Source organism: Oncorhynchus nerka, linkage group LG18 (assembly GCF_034236695.1).
Source record: "Oncorhynchus nerka isolate Pitt River linkage group LG18, Oner_Uvic_2.0, whole genome shotgun sequence".
NCBI lineage: Eukaryota > Metazoa > Chordata > Actinopteri > Salmoniformes > Salmonidae > Oncorhynchus > Oncorhynchus nerka.
In genome coordinates this window covers 82,767,272-82,783,759 of record NC_088413.1, presented here as the reverse complement: position 1 = coordinate 82,783,759, position 16,488 = coordinate 82,767,272, and the positions used below count along the sequence as shown (strand labels likewise).

At 52.2% G+C, this 16,488-nt stretch overlaps 1 protein-coding gene across 1 annotated transcript in view; it reads left to right on the top strand.

The window, feature by feature from the left end:
- The window catches only part of LOC115114927 (papilin-like), a 78,089-nt gene that overhangs the window by 10,827 nt on the left and 50,774 nt on the right, over positions 1–16,488 (top strand). The window contains exons 7-10 of the mRNA XM_065003385.1: positions 569–741; positions 3,556–3,679; positions 4,325–4,451; positions 16,017–16,221. Of these exons, the coding sequence (XP_064859457.1) occupies positions 569–741; positions 3,556–3,679; positions 4,325–4,451; positions 16,017–16,221 (629 nt within the window). The remainder of the gene's footprint in view (positions 1–568; positions 742–3,555; positions 3,680–4,324; positions 4,452–16,016; positions 16,222–16,488) is intronic.

Below are 16,488 nucleotides of genomic sequence, written 5' to 3'. Positions count from 1 at the left end.
TGTAACCAAGGCTACTGTGTCCGAGGAGAACTCTATTTAATGACTGCGTTAATGACTGCGACTGTAACCAAGGCTACTGTGTACGAGGAGAACTCTATTTAATGACTGTGACTGTAACCAAGGCTACTGTGTCTGTAACCAAGGCTACTGTGTAAGAGGAGAACTCTATTTAATGACTGCGACTGTAACCAAGGTTACTGTGTACGAGGAAAACTCTATTTAATGACTGTGTCTGTAACCAAGGCTACTGTGTCTGTAACCAAGTCTACTGTGTCTGTAACCAAGGCTACTGTGTCCGAGGAGAACTCTATTTAATGACTGTGACTGTAACCAAGGCTACTGTGTACGAGGAGAACTCTATTTAATGACTGTGTCTGTAACCAAGGCCACTGTGTCTGTAACCAAGGCTACTGTGTCCGAGGAGAACTCTATTTAATGACTGTGACTGTAACCAAGGCTACTGTGTCTGTAACCAAGGCTACTGTGTCCGAGGAGAACTCTATTTAATGACTGTGACTGTAACCAAGGCTACTGTGTCTGTAACCAAGGCTACTGTGTCTACCACCAGCCGTTAAGAACCTGCGTGGTGAGTACTACCTGAACGGCCACTGGGTGATTGAGTTCTCCAGGGCCACTCCAGTAGCAGGCACCATGCTATACTACCAGAGAGGGGCTGAGGGAGAGATGACTCCTGAGACCATCATCGGCCGCGGACCCACCACCGAGCCACTAGTTATAGAGGTCAGAGCGTCCAAAACGACACCCTATTCCCTATTTAGCGCGCACTATGTACAGAATAGGGTGCCCGATTTAGATTCAGATTCAAAACTTTATTGTCCCATTCTTGTGGAATGGGAAATGTGTCTTTGGGTTTTACATGCATGTTGCTCACACATAGCAACTAGACAGACACGCACGCACGCACACACACACACACGGCGCAACTGTAGGCCTACATGATAAATCAATAGAGATGAACACATCAGCTGTTATCGACCTGAAACATTTGGGTTTATGTTTCTTTTAAGTACATTTACATTTTGCAAGTAAAATATTAAAAATAAACGTTATCTGGTACTACACTCTTAGAAGAAAAGGTTCTGTCCTCATAGAAGAACCCTTTGGAGAACCCTTAGGAGAACCCTTTGGAGAACCCTTTGGAGAACCCTTTGGAGAACCAGAACCCTTTGAAGAACCCTTTGGAGAACCCTTTGGAGAACCCTTTTTGGTTCCAGTTAGAACCCTTCCCACAGAGGATTCTACATGGAACTTAAAAGGGATTTCCTATGGAGAAAGTTGAAGAGACCTTTACGAACCCTTTTATACAAGTATAATCCTTGGTAGTAAGGGTGAACTTATACTACACATACCATTGTTGAAACAGACTCCCAGATATGTAGTCTGTTTGTGCTGTCTTGCTAACAACGACCATAGGAGTTGGCAAGACAGCTCCAACAGATTTGGGAACTGACTCCCAACTGCACTATATATACAACAGTATGTGGACACCCCTTCAAATGAGTGTATTCGGCTAATTGAGTCACACCTGTTGCTGACACACAGCCATGCAATCTCCATGGACAAACATTGGCAGTAGAATTACTGAAGAGCTCAGTGACCTTCAACGTGGCACCGTCATAGGATCGTCACACGTCAGTATGTCAAATTTCTGGCCCTGCTAGAACTGCCCCGGTCAACTATAAGTGGTGTTATTGGGAAGTGGGAACGTCTAGGAGCAACAACGGCTCAGCCGCGAAGTGGTAGGCCACACAAGCTCACAGAACGGAACCACCGAGGTCTGAAGATGGTAGCGCGTAAAAACCGTGTGTCCTCGGTTGCAACCCTCACTATCGAGTTCTAAACTGCCTCTGGGAGCAACTTCAGCACAATAACTGTTCATTGAGAGTTTTGTGAAATGGATTTCCATGAAGAAGTGGAATCATGTTCTCTGGAGTGATGTATCACGCTTCACCATCTGGCAGTCCGACTGACAAATCTGGGTTTGGCAGATGCCAGGAGAACGCTACCTGCCCCAATGCAGAATGCCAACTGTAAAGTTTGGTGGAGGAGGAATAATGGTCTAGGGCTTTTTTTTCATGGTTCAGGCCCCTTAGTTCTAGTGAAGGGAAATCTTAACGCTAAAGCATACCATGACATTCTAGACGATTCTGTGCTTCCAACTTTGTGGCAACAGTTTGGGGAAGGCTCTTTCCTGTTTCAGCATGACAATGCCCCTGTGCACAAAGCGAGGTCCATACAGAAATGGTTTGTCAAAATCGGTGTGGAATAACTTGACTGGCCTCCACAGAGCCCTGACTTCAAACCCATCGAACACCTTTGGGATGAATTGGAACGCTGACTGCGAGTCAGGCCTAAATCGCCCAACATCAGCGCCTGACCTCACTAATGCTCGTGGCTGAATGGAAGCAAGTCCCCCACAGCAATGTTCCAACATCTAGTGGAAAACCTTCCCAGAAGAGTGGAGGCTGTTATAGCAGCAATGTTCCAACATCTAGTGGAAAGCCTTCCCAGAAGAGTGGAGGCTGTTATAGCAGCAATGTTCCAACATCTAGTGGAAAGTCTTCCCAGAAGAGTGGAGGCTGTTATAGCAGCAATGTTCCAACATCTAGTGGAAAGCCTTCCCAGAAGAGTGGAGGCTGTTATAGCAGCAATGTTCCAACATCTAGTGGAATGCCTTCCCAGAAGGGTGGAGGCTGTTATAGCAGCAATGTTCCAACATCTAGTGGAAAGCCTTCCCAGAAGAGTGGAGGCTGTTATAGCAGCAATGTTCCAACATCTAGTGGAAAGTCTTCCCAGAAGAGTGGAGGCTGTTATAGCAGCAATGTTCCAACATCTAGTGGAAAGCCTTCCCAGAAGAGTGGAGGCTGTTATAGCAGCAATGTTCCAACATCTAGTGGAAAGCCTTCCCAGAAGAGTGGAGGCTGTTATAGCAGCAATGTTCCAACATCTAGTGGAAAGTCTTCCCAGAAGAGTGGAGGCTGTTATAGCAGCAATGTTCCAACATCTAGTGGAAAGCCTTCCCAGAAGAGTGGAGGCTGTTATAGCAGCAATGTTCCAACATCTAGTGGAAAGCCTTCCCAGAAGGGTGGAGGCTGTTATAGCAGCAATGTTCCAACATCTAGTGGAAAGCCTTCCCAGAAGAGTGGAGGCTGTTATAGCAGCAATGTTCCAACATCTAGTGGAAAGCCTTCCCAGAAGAGTGGAGGCTGTTATAGCAGCAATGTTCCAACATCTAGTGGAAAGCCTTCCCAGAAGGGTGGAGGCTGTTATAGCAGCAATGTTCCAACATCTAGTGGAAAGCCTTCCCAGAAGAGTGGAGGCAGCAAAAAGGGGGGGACCAACCCCATATTAATGCCCGTGATTATGGAAAGAGATGTATGATGAGCAAGGTGTCCACATACTTATGGTCATGTAGTTTATTTTCAGATGCCGACCCTATTTGCAAACTCAGTGTCAGTAACGCTAATCTTTCATCAAATATACCAGTGTTGATACAGATCCCCAGATGATCGAACCTTTCCTTCTGCCCCCCAGTTGATCAGCCAGGAACATAACCAGGGAGTAGAGTACGAGTACTACCTCCCTAACGGTCACTCCAGAGAGGGTCACTACTGGAGCTTCGGCTCCTGGGCTGCCTGCAGCAGAGAGTGTGGCTCAGGTATGTGTCCCTCCTTACTCTAGTCTGTCACTGGGGTCTTTATGTTTTTTACGTCATGTTCTTCCTCGCTTTGACTTGTTCATACTCATCCCATGTTCTGGTTCTTGTTCTTGTTCTTCTTGTTCTTCTTGTTCTTGTTCTTCTTGTTCTTGTTCTTCTTGTTCTTCTTCTTCTTCTTCTTGTTCTTGTTCTTGTTCTTCTTCTTGTTCTTCTTGTTTTTGTTCTTCTTGTTCTTGTTCTTCTTGTTCTTGTTCTTCTTGTTCTTCTTGTTCTTCTTCTTGTTTTTCTTGTTCTTCTTGTTTTTGTTCTTCTTGTTCTTGTTCTTTTTGTTCTTGTTCTTCTTGTTGTTCTTGTTGTTCTTCTTGTTCTTGTTCTTCTTGTTCTTGTTCTTCATGTTCTTCTTGTTCTTATTCTTGTTCTTCTTGTTCTTCTTGTTCTTGTTCTTTTTATTTTTCTTCTTGTTCTTGTTAATCTTGTTCATCTTGTTCTTCTTGTTCTTCTTGTTCTTCTTGTTCTTCTTGTTCTTGTTCTTGCTCTTCTTGTTCCACTCAACAATAGTTAATGCTGTTTGTTTTTGACCAAATTATCCAGTTAACCTTTTTCCATCCCTGCTGGACTGATTCCTTTTCCTGCTCCCTCCACCAGGGTACCAGTCTCGTCTGGTGTTCTGTGCCATCGATAACGAGGCCTACCCAGACTACCTGTGCTCCGCCTTGCCACGCCCCCTCACCAACCGCACCTGCAACACTCAGCAATGTCCTCAGACGCAGAGGTGAGTCAGCCACTTCCTACAAGTCTCTAGATTTCACAATAACTCCTTTTGGGAAATGAACAAGACGCTGTTCAAGGAAGTGATGTGAGTTTACAGTCATGCACGTCAAAGTAAGTCTGATAGCAACGTTGATTGTATTTTCTTAGACAGAAGTCAGTCAGTCGCCTTTTGCGTCCTAGCTCAGAGATGAATGCCCTGATTTCCACGTCCAGTATGGTGGAATGTGCTGTACTTTGAGACAGACCCCAGTTACTGTGTGCTAAACAGACTGAACCTATCGAGGCCGCTGTGATGAAGAAGACTGTGTAAGTAGGGATAGAGAAGCTGACATGGTGTAGCACAGTGATACCTTATTATGACTGATTGTGTTAAGGCTGATTCACGAAGCGTCCCAGAGTCAGTGTTGCCTTTTAGATCATAATGAATGAGATGATATGGACAGATCCTAGATCAGAATGAATGAGATGATATGGACAGATCCTAGATCAGAATGAATGAGATGATATGGACAGATCCTAGATCTGCGCTTCTACTTTGAGACGCTTAATGGATATTATCTTTCACAAAGTTCACACGGGTTCTTCGGAAATCCTAGTCGGTGGAGTCCCTCCCTCCTCCCTCTTCCTACCTGACTCCTTCCTCCTACCTGACTCCTTCCTCCTACCTGAATCCCTGCTCCCTCCTCCTACCTGACTCCCTGCTCCCTCCTCCTACCTGACTCCCTGCTCCCTCCTTCTACCTGACTCCCTGCTCCCTCCTCCTACCTGACTCCTTCTGCTACCTGACTCCCTGCTCCTTCCTCCTACCTGACTCCTTCCTCCTACCTGAATCCCTGCTCCCTCCTCCTACCTGACTCCCTGCTCCCTCCTCCTACCTGACTCCCTGCTCTCTCCTCCTACCTGAGTCCCTCCTCCCTCCTCCTACCTGACTCCCTCCTCCTACCTGACTCCATCCTTCTACCTGACTCCCTGCTCCCTCATCCTACCTGACTCCCTCCTTCTACCTGACTCCCTGCTCCCTCATCCTACCTGACTCCCTCCTTCTACCTGACTCCCTGCTCCCTCATCCTACCTGACTCCCTCCTCCTACCTGACTCCCTGCTCCCTCCTCCTACCCTCCTCCTTCCTACTACCTGAATACCTGCTCCCTCCTCCTACCTGACTCCTTCCTCCTACCTGAATCCCTGCTCCCTCCTCCTACCTGACTCCTTCCTACTACCTGAATACCTGCCTCCTCCTCCTACCTGACTCCTTCCTTCTACCTGACTCCCTGCTCCCTCCTGCTACCTGACTCCCTGCTCCCTCCTCCTACCTGACTCCCTGCTCTCTCCTCCTACCTGAGTCCATCCTCCCTCCTCCTACCTGACTCCCTCCTCCTACCTGACTCCCTGCTCTCTCCTCCTACCTGACTCCCTCCTCCTACCTGACTCCCTCCTCCTACCTGACTCCCTGCTCTCTCCTCCTACCTGAGTCCCTCCTCCCTCCTCCTACCTGACTCCCTCCTCCTACCTGACTCCATCATCCTACCTGACTCCCTCCTTCTACCTGACTCCCTGCTCCCTCATCCTACCTGACTCCCTCCTCCTACCGGACTCCCTCCTCCTACCTGACTCCCTCCCTCTACCTGACTCCCTCCTCCTACCTGACTCCCTCCTCCTACCTGACTCCCTCCTCCTACCTGACCCCCTCCTCCTACCTGACTCCCTCCTCCTACCTGACTCCCTCCTCCTACCTGACTCCATCATCCTACCTGACTCCCTCCTTCTACCTGACTCCCTGCTCCCTCATCCTACCTGACTCCCACCTTCTACCTGACTCCCTGCTCCCTCATCCTACCTGACTCCCTCCTTCTACCTGACTCCCTGCTCCCTCATCCTACCTGACTCCCTCCTCCTACCGGACTCCCTCCTCCTACCTGACTCCCTCCTCCTACCTGACTCCCTCCTCCTACCTGACTCCCCCTCCTACCTGACTTCCTCCTCCTACCTGACTCCCTCCTCCTACCTGACTCCCTCATCCTACCTGACTCCCTCCTTCTACCTGACTCCCTGCTCCCTCATCCTACCTGACTCCCTCCTTCTACCTGACTCCCTCCTTCTACCTGACTCCCTGCTCCCTCATCCTACCTGACTCCCACCTTCTACCTGACTCCCTGCTCCCTCATCCTACCTGACTCCCTCCTTCTACCTGACTCCCTGCTCCCTCATCCTACCTGACTCCCTCCTCCTACCGGACTCCCTCCTCCTACCTGACTCCCTCCTCCTACCTGACTCCCTCCTCCTACCTGACTCCCCCTCCTACCTGACTTCCTCCTCCTGACCTGACTCCCTCCTCCTACCTGACTCCCTCATCCCTACCTGACTCCTCCTTCTACCTGACTCCCTGCTCCCCTCATCCTACCTGACTCCCTCCTTCTACCTGACTCCCTGCTCCCTCATCCTACCTGACTCCCTCCTTCTACCTGACTCCCTGCTCCCTCATCCTACCTGACTCCCACCTTCTACCTGACTCCCTGCTCCCTCATCCTACCTGACTCCCTCCTTCTACCTGACTCCCTGCTCCCTCATCCTACCTTACTCCCTCCTCCTACCGGACTCCCTCCTCCTACCTGACTCCCTCCTCCTACCTGACTCCCTCCTCCTACCTGACTCCCCCTCCTACCTGACTCCCTCCCTCCTACTTGACTCCCTCCTCCTACCTGACTCCCTCATCCTACCTGATTCCATCTTCCTACCTGACTCCCTCCTCCTACCTGACTCCATCCTCCTACCTGACTCCCTCCTCCTACCTGACTCCTTTCTCCTACCTGACTCCCTCCTCCTACCCGACTCCATCCTCCTACCTGACTCCCTCCCTCTACCTGACTCCCTCCTCCTACCCGACTCCATCCTCCTACCTGACTCCCTCCTTCTACCTGACTCCATCCCTCTACCTGACTCCCTCTTCCTACCTGACTCCCCCTCCTACCTGACTCCCTCCTCCTACCTGATTCCATCCTCCTACCTGACTCCCTCCTCCTACCTGACTCCCTCCTCCTACCTGACTCTCCCTACTACCTGACTCCCTCCTCCTACCCGACTCCCTCCTACTACCTGACTCCCCCTCCTACCTGCTTCCCCCTCCTACCTGACTCCATCCTCCTACCTGATTCCCCTCCTACCTGACTCCCCCTCCTACCTGACTCCTCCTCCTACTTGACTCCCCCTCCTACATGATTCCATCCTCCTACCTGACCACATCCTCCTACCTGACTCCCCCTCCTACCTGACTCCCTCCTCCTACTTGACTCCCCCTCCTACATGATTCCATCCTCCTACCTGACTCCTCCTCCTACCTGACTCCTCCTCCTACCTGACTCCATCCTCCTACCTGACTCCCTCCTCCTACCTGACTCTCCTCCTCCTACCTGACTCCCACCTCCTACCTGACTCCCTCCTCCTACCTGACTCCCCTCCTACCTGATTCCCTCCTCCTACCTGACTCCCTCCTCTTACCTGATTCCCTCCTCCTACCCGACTCCCTCCTCCTACCTGACTCCCTCATCCTACCTGATTCCATCTTCATACCTGACTCCCTCCTCCTACCTGACTCCCTCCTCCTACCTGACTCCCTCCTCCTACCTGACTCCCTCCTCCTACCCGACTCCATCCTCCTACCTGACTCCCTCCCTCTACCTGACTCCCTCCTCCTACCCGACTCCATACTCCTACCTGACTCCCTCCTTCTACCTGACTCCATCCCTCTACCTGACTCCCTCTTCCTACCTGACTCCCCCTCCTACCTGACTCCCTCCTCCTACCTGATTCCATCCTCCTACCTGACTCCCTCCTCCTACCTGACTCCCCCTCCTACCTGACTCCCTCCTCCTACCTGACTTCCCCTACTACCTGACTCCCTCCTCCTTCCTGACTCCCTCCTACTACCTGACTCCCCCCTCCTACCTGCTTCCCCCTCCTACCTGACTCCATCCTCCTACCTGATTCCCCCTCCTACCTGACTCCATCCTCCTACCTGACTCCCCCTCCTACCTGACTCCTCCTCCTACTTGACTCCCCCTCCTACATGAATCCATCCTCCTACCTGACTCCTCCTCCTACCTGACTCCATCCTCCTACCTGACTCCCCCTTCTACCTGACTCCCTCCTCCTACTTGACTCCCCCTCCTACATGATTCCATCCTCCTACCTGACTCCTCCTCCTACCTGACTCCCCCTTCTACCTGACTCCCTCCTCCTACTTGACTCCCCCTCCTACATGATTCCATCCTCCCCCCTGACTCCTCCTCCTACCTGACTCCTCCTCCTACCTGACTCCATCCTCCTACCTGACTCCCTCCTTCTACCTGACTCCCTCCTCCTACCTGACTCCCTCCTCCTACCTGACTCCCCTCCTCCTCCTACCTGACTCCCTCCTCCTACCTGACTCCATCATCCTACCTGACTCCCTCCTCCTACCTGACTCCCTCCTCCTACCTGACTCCTCATCATCCTACCTGACTCCCTCCTCCTACCTGACTCCCTCCTCCTACCTGACTCCACTCCATCATCCTACCTGACTCCATCTCCTTCTACCTGACTCCCTCCTCCTACCTGACTCCATCATCCTACCTGACTCCTCCTACCTGACCCCTCTCCTCCCTACCTGACTCCTCCTCCTACCTGATCATCCTACCTGATTCCATCTTCCTACCTGACTCCCTCCCTCTACCTGACTCCCTCCTCCTACCCGACTCCATCCTCCTACCTGACTCCCTCCTTCTACCTGACTCCATCCCTCTACCTGACTCCCTCTTCCTACCTGACTCCCTCCTCCTACCTGACTCCCTCCTACTACCTGACTCCCCCCTCCTACCTGCTTCCCCCTCCTACCTGACTCCATCCTCCTACCTGATTCCCCCTCCTACCTGACTCCATCCTCCAACCTGACTCCCCCTCCTACCTGACTCCTCCTCCTACTTGACTCCCCCTCCTACATGATTCCATCCTCCTACCTGACTCCTCCTCCTACCTGACTCCATCCTCCTACCTGACTCCCCCTCCTACCTGACTCCCTCCTCCTACTTGACTCCCCCTCCTACATGATTCCATCCTACTACCTGACTCCTCCTCCTACCTGACTCCTCCTCCTACCTGACTCCTCCTCCTACCTGACTCCTCCTCCTACCTGACGCCTCCCCCTACCTGACTCCTCCCCCTACCTGACTCCATCCTCATATTTTTTATGTTGAGAATGGATGTAGCCTATCATTAGGAGAACAGTCCAGTGTAATCTTGTTAGTCTTGGTAACCTGTATTCAGTAGGTTTGTGTGTCCATACAGGAGCTGTCTGGCTGGGCCATAGAGATAGAAAGGGGGCCCATCCTTGTATCTGTGCCACAATGGCTTCAGTGACAGCATGGGTAGCGCCGAGCCCTCTTTCTCACTCTATGGTCTGGCTCCTCTCTCTGGTCTCCTCTCTCTCTGGTCTCCTCTCTCTCTCTGGTCTCCTCTCTCTGATCTCCTCTCTCCAGTCTCCTCTCCTCTCTCTCTGGCTCCTCTCTCCTCTCTCCTCTCACTCTGGACTTCTCTCTCTCTGGTCTCCCCTCTCTCTGGTCTCCTCTCTATGGTATCCTTACTCCTCTCTCTCTGTTCTCCTCTTTCTCTGGTCTCCTCTCTATGGTCTCCTCTCTCTGATCACCTCTCTCCTCTCTCTGGTTTCCTCTCCTCTCTGGTCTCCTCTCTCTGATCTCCTCTCTCCTGTCTCTGGTCTCCTCTCTCTCTGGTCTCCTCTCTCCTCTCTCCTCTCTCTCTCTGGTCTCACTGTTGTGGGTAATGTTGTTGTTGTCCCTGTTGATAAAGGATGGCATACCTGTATCAGCCACATGTGTGGACGCCCTCTGAAAGCCCCAGAACATATGTGTACAGGTAACACAGGGCCTACGGTGGCCCCGCTGCTCCAAAAAGCTCTAGTTTAACATTTGACCTCAAACACAGGGGGGGTTGTATACCAGAGATCAAGGACGCATCCAAAATTACACCCTATTCCCTATATAGTGCACTACTTTAGACCAGAGCCCTAGACCAGAGCCCTATATAGTGCGCTACTTTAGACAAGAGGCCTATGTAGTGCACTACTTTTGACCAGAGCCCTATGTAGTGCACTACTTTTGACCAGAGCCCTATGTAGTGCACTACTTTTGACCAGAGCCCTATGTAGTGCACTACTTTAGACCAGAGCCCTATATAGTGCACTACTTTTGACCAGGGCCCTATGGGCTCTTGTGCACTATCTAGGGAATAGGGTGCCGTTTGAAACCAAAACAGTTTATTTTAAGTTAAAAGTTAAGTCTCTACACATCTAACACATATTTAGAGTATGGCACAACTCCCTGGGATGTGTTTGAGTTCAGTGTGAGTCTGTGTTTAGTGTTGACGCCTGTTCTTCCATGTCGGGACCCAGAACAAAGGCAAGGGGCAACCATCCAGCTCAGAGATCCAAACTCACTCACGTATTTTCTCTCTCTCTCTCTCTCTCTCTCTCTCTCTCTCTCTCTCTCTCTCTCTCTCTCTCTCTCTCTGTCTCTCTCTCTCTCTCAAGCACGTTTTTTACATTCTGGAACGTTCAAGTGAACTGAACTCACCTCGGCTCTCCTCCCTTCCCTCGTCTCCTCCTACTTTTCATTCCTTCTATCCAGCTCTCCTCACTCACTCCTCTTCTCACCTCCTCCCTGCTTCCTCCCTTATCCTCCCCCTCACACCTTCTCCCTGCTTCCTCCCTTATCCTCCTCCTCCCACCTCCTCCTTGCTTCCTCCCTTATCCTCCTCCTCCCTGCTTCCTCCCTTATCCTCCTCCTCCCTGCTTCCTCCCTTATCCTCCTCCTCCTTGCTTCATCCCTTATCCTCCTCCTCCCTGCTTCCTCCCTTATCCTCCTCCTCCCACCTCCTCCTTGCTTCCTCCCTTATCCTCTTCCTACCTGCTTCCTCCCTTATCCTCCTCCTCCCTGCTTCCTCCCTTATCCTCCTCCTCCTTGCTTCCTCCCTTATCCTCCTCCTCCCTGCTTCCTCCCTTATCCACCCCCCACCTTCTCTCTGCTTCCTCCCTTATCCTCCTCCTCCCACCTCCTCCCTGCTTCCTCCATTATCCTTCCCCTCCCATCTCCTCCCTGCTTCCTCCCTTATCCTCCTCCTCCCACCTTCTCCCTGCTTCCTCCCTTATCCTCCTCTTCTCACCTTCTCCCTGCTTCCTCCCTTATCCTCCTCTTCCCACCTTCTCCCTGCTTCCTCCCTTATCCTCCTCCTCCCACCTCCTCCCTGCTTCCTCCCTTATCCTCCTCCCACCTCCTCCCTGCTTCCTCCCTTATCCTCCTCTTCTCACCTTCTCCCTGCTTCCTCCCTTATCCTCCTCCCACCTCCTCCCCCTTATCCTCATCCTCCCTGCTTCCTCCGTTATCCTCCCCCTCCCATCTCCTCCCTGCTTCCTCCCTTATCCTCCTCCCACCTTCTCCCTGCTTCCTCCCTTATCCTCCTCTTCCCACCTTCTCCCTGCTTCCTCCCTTATCCTCCTCCTCCCCTCCTCCCTGCTTCCTCCCTTATCCTCCTCTTCCCACCTTCTCCCTGCTTCCTCCCTTATCCTCCTCCTCCCACCTCCTCCCTGCTTCCTCCCTTATCCTCCTCCCACCTTCTCACTGCATCCTCCCTTATCCTCCTCTTCCCACCTTCTCCCTGCTTCCTCCCTTATCCTCCTCCTCCCACCTCCTCACTGCTTCCTCCTTATCCTCCTCCTCCCACCTCCTCACTGCTTCCTCCTTATCCTCCTCCTCCCACCTCCTCCCTGCTTCCTCCCTTATCCTCCTCCTCCCACCTCCTCCCTGCTTCCTCCCTTATCCTCCTCCCACCTCCTCCCTGCTTCCTCCCTTATCCTCCTCTTCTCACCTTCTCCCTGCTTCCTCCCTTATCCTCCTCCCACCTCCTCCCTGCTTCCTCCTTATCCTCATCCTCCCTGCTTCCTCCGTTATCCTCCCCCTCCCATCTCCTCCCTGCTTCCTCCCTTATCCTCCTCCCACCTTCTCCCTGCTTCCTCCCTTATCCTCCTCTTCCCACCTTCTCCCTGCTTCCTCCCTTATCCTCCTCCTCCCACCTCCTCCCTGCTTCCTCCCTTATCCTCCTCCCACCTTCTCCCTGCTTCCTCCGTTATCCTCCCCCTCCCATCTCCTCCCTGCTTCCTCCCTTATCCTCCTCCCACCTTCTCCCTGCTTCCTCCCTTATCCTCCTCTTCCCACCTTCTCCCTGCTTCCTCCCTTATCCTCCTCCTCCCACCTCCTCCCTGCTTCCTCCCTTATCATCCTCCCACCTTCTCCCTGCATCCTCCCTTATCCTCCTCTTCCCACCTTCTCCCTGCTTCCTCCCTTATCCTCCTCCTCCCACCTCCTCACTGCTTCCTCCTTATCCTCCTCCTCCCACCTCCTCACTCTTTCCTCCTTATCTTCCTCCTCCCACCTTCTCCCTGCTTCCTCCCTTATCCTCCTCCTCCCACCTCCTCCCTGCTTCCTCCCTTATCCTCCTCCCACCTCCTCCCTGCTTCCTCCCTTATCCTCCTTTTCTCACCTTCTCCCTGCTTCCTCCCTTATCCTCCTCCTCCCACCTCCTCCCTGCTTCCTCCCTTATCCTCCTCCTCCCACCTCCTCCCTGCTTCCTCTCCACTGAGAGAGATAAAGTTCCTCTCCACTGAGAGAGTGAAAGTTCCTCTCCACTGAGAGAGATAAAGTTCCTCTCCAATGAGAGTGAAAGTATTTGATGCTAGAATTGCATCAGAGGTCCCTTCCATGAACTACACCCCCTTAACCCCTGACCACTGATCCCTAAGCTGGGTTGCTGTCTGTCTGTTAACATAGTTAAACTCTTAGCATGTGCACTACATAGAATGGAGAGATTGGCAATGCATAACACGTAGTGTGCTAGTGTGGGACATAGTTGTAGTGTTGTTCTGTTACATCATAAAGACACTTGTTCTGTTACATCATTAAGACACTTGTTCTGTTACATCATAAAGACACTTGTTCTGTTACATCATAAAGACACTTATTCTGTTACATCATTAAGACACCGGTGTTGTTCTGTTACATCATTAAGACACTGGTGTTGTTCTGTTACATCATTAAGACACCGGTGTTGTTCTGTTACATCATTAAGACACTGGTGTTGTTCTGTTACATCATTAAGACACTGGTGTTGTTCTGTTACATCATTAAGACACTGGTGTTGTTCTGTTACATCATAAAGACACCGGTGTTGTTCTGTTACATCATTAAGACACTGGTGTTGTTCTGTTACATCATTAAGACACCGGTGTTGTTCTGTTACATCATAAAGACACCGGTGTTGTTCTGTTACATCATTAAGACACTGGTGTTGTTCTGTTACATCAATAAGACTGGATGTCATAAGGTGAATGCACCAATTTGTAAGTCGCTCTGGATAAGAGCGTCTGCTAAATGACTTAAATGTAAATGTAAATGTAGACAGTAGATTGGGCAGCAGCTACGTAGACAGTGGAGTGGGCAGCAGCTACCTAGACAGTAGAGTGGGCAGCAGCTACCTAGACAGTAGAGTGGGCAGCAGCTACTTAGACAGTAGAGTGGGCAGCAGCTACCTAGACAGTAGAGTGGGCAGCAGCTACCTAGACAGTAGAGTGGGCAGCAGCTACTTAGACAGTAGAGTGGGCAGCAGCTACCTAGACAGTAGAGTGGGCAGCAGCTACGTAGACAGTAGAGTGGGCAGCAGCTACCTAGACAGTAGAGTGGGCAGCAGCTACGTAGACAGTAGAGTGGGCAGCAGCTACCTAGACAGTAGAGTGGGCAGCAGCTACCTAGACAGTGGAGTGGGCAGCAGCTACCTAGACAGTAGAGTGGGCAGCTGCTACTTAGACAGTAGAGTGGGCAGCAGCTACGTAGACAGTGGAGTGGGCAGCAGCTACGTAGACAGTAGAGTGGGCAGCAGCTACCTAGACAGTAGAGTGGGCAGCAGCTACGTAGACAGTAGAGTGGGCAGCAGCTACCTAGACAATAGAGTGGGCAGCAGCTACGTAGACAGTAGAGTGGGCAGCAGCTACCTAGACAGTAGAGTGGGCAGCTGCTACTTAGACAGTAGAGTGGGCAGCAGCTACTTAGACAGTAGAGTGGGCAGCAGCTACGTAGACAGTGGAGTGGGCAGCAGCTACGTAGACAGTAGAGTGGTTAGCAGCTACCTAGACAGTAGAGTGGGCAGCAGCTACGTAGACAGTAGAGTGGGCAGCAGCTACCTAGACAATAGAGTGGGCAGCAGCTACGTAGACAGTAGAGTGGGCAGCAGCTACCTAGACAGTAGAGTGGGCAGCTGCTACTTAGACAGTAGAGTGGGCAGCAGCTACTTAGACAGTAGAGTGGGCAGCAGCTACGTAGACAGTAGAGTGGGCAGCAGCTACCTAGACAGTAGAGTGGGCAGCAGCTACCTAGACAGTAGAGTGGGCAGCAGCTATCTAGACAGTAGAGTGGGCAGCAGCTACCTAGACAGTAGAGTGGGCAGCAGCTACCTAGACAGTAGAGTGGGCAGCAGCTACCTAGACAGTAGAGTGGGCAGCAGCTACCTAGACAGTAGAGTGGGCAGCAGCTACGTAGACAGTAGAGTGGGCAGCAGCTACGTAGACAGTAGAGTGGGCAGCAGCTACGTAGACAGTAGAGTGGGCAGCAGCTACGTAGACAGTAGAGTGGGCAGCAGCTACGTAGACAGTAGAGTGAGCAGCAGCTAGGTAGGCAGTAGAGTGGGCAGCAGCTACGTAGACAGTAGAGTGGGCAGCAGCTACCTAGACAGTAGAGTGGGCAGCAGCTACCTAGACAGTAGAGTGGGCAGCAGCTACGTAGACAGTAGAGTGGGCAGCAGCTACGTAGACAGTAGAGTGGGCAGCAGCTACGTAGACAGTAGAGTGGGCAGCAGCTACCTAGACAGTAGAGTGGGCAGCAGCTACCTAGACAGTAGAGTGGGCAGCAGCTACCTAGACAGTAGAGTGGGCAGCAGCTACCTAGACAGTAGAGTGAGCAGCAGCTACGTAGACAGTAGAGTGGGCAGCAGCTACGTAGACAGTAGAGTGGGCAGCAGCTACCTAGACAGTAGAGTGGGCAGCAGCTACGTAGACAGTAGAGTGGGCAGCAGCTACGTAGACAGTAGAGTGGGCAGCAGCTACCTAGACAGTAGAGTGGGCAGCAGCTACGTAGACAGTAGAGTGGGCAGCAGCTACGTAGACAGTCGAGTGGGCAGCAGCTACGTAGACAGTAGAGTGGGCAGCAGCTACGTAGACAGTAGAGTGGGCAGCAGCTACGTAGACAGTAGAGTGGGCAGCAGCTACGTAGACAGTAGAGTGGGCAGCAGCTACCTAGACAGTAGAGTGGGCAGCAGCTACGTAGACAGTAGAGTGGGAATCACATGCAGCCACTCTGAATCACATGCAGCCACTCTGAATCAAATGCAGCCACTCTGAATCACATGCAGCGACTCTGAATCAAATGCAGCGACTCTGAATCAGTTATTGACTCCCGTCTCTCTGCTCCCCGTCTCAGCTGGTCGACAGGTGAATGGAACGTGTGCTCTGTATCGTGTGGCGGCGGCTCCCAGGTGCGCAGTGTGCAGTGTGTCTCCCATGATGCATCAGGGCCCCGTGTGGTGGAGGACGCTGTCTGTGCAGCCTACGCCCTCACCCCGCCCACCCTGCAGACATGCAACATGCAGCGTTGTGTCTCCTGGAGGGCCTCTGTCTGGAGCGCGGTAGGTACAGGAGAGGGAGAGGGGTAGAGAGGGAGAGGGGTAGACCTGAGTGCGGTAGGTACAGAAGTGGGAGAGGGGTAGAGAGGGAGAGGGGTAGACCTGAGCGTGGTAGGTACTGCGGTCAGGAGAGGGAGAGGGGTAGACCTGAGCGTGGTAGGTACTGCGGTCAGGAGAGGGAGAGGGATAGAGAGGGAGAGGGGTAGACCTGAGCGTGGTAGGTACTGCAGTCAGGAGAGGGAGAGGGGTAGACCTGAGCGCGGTAGGTAC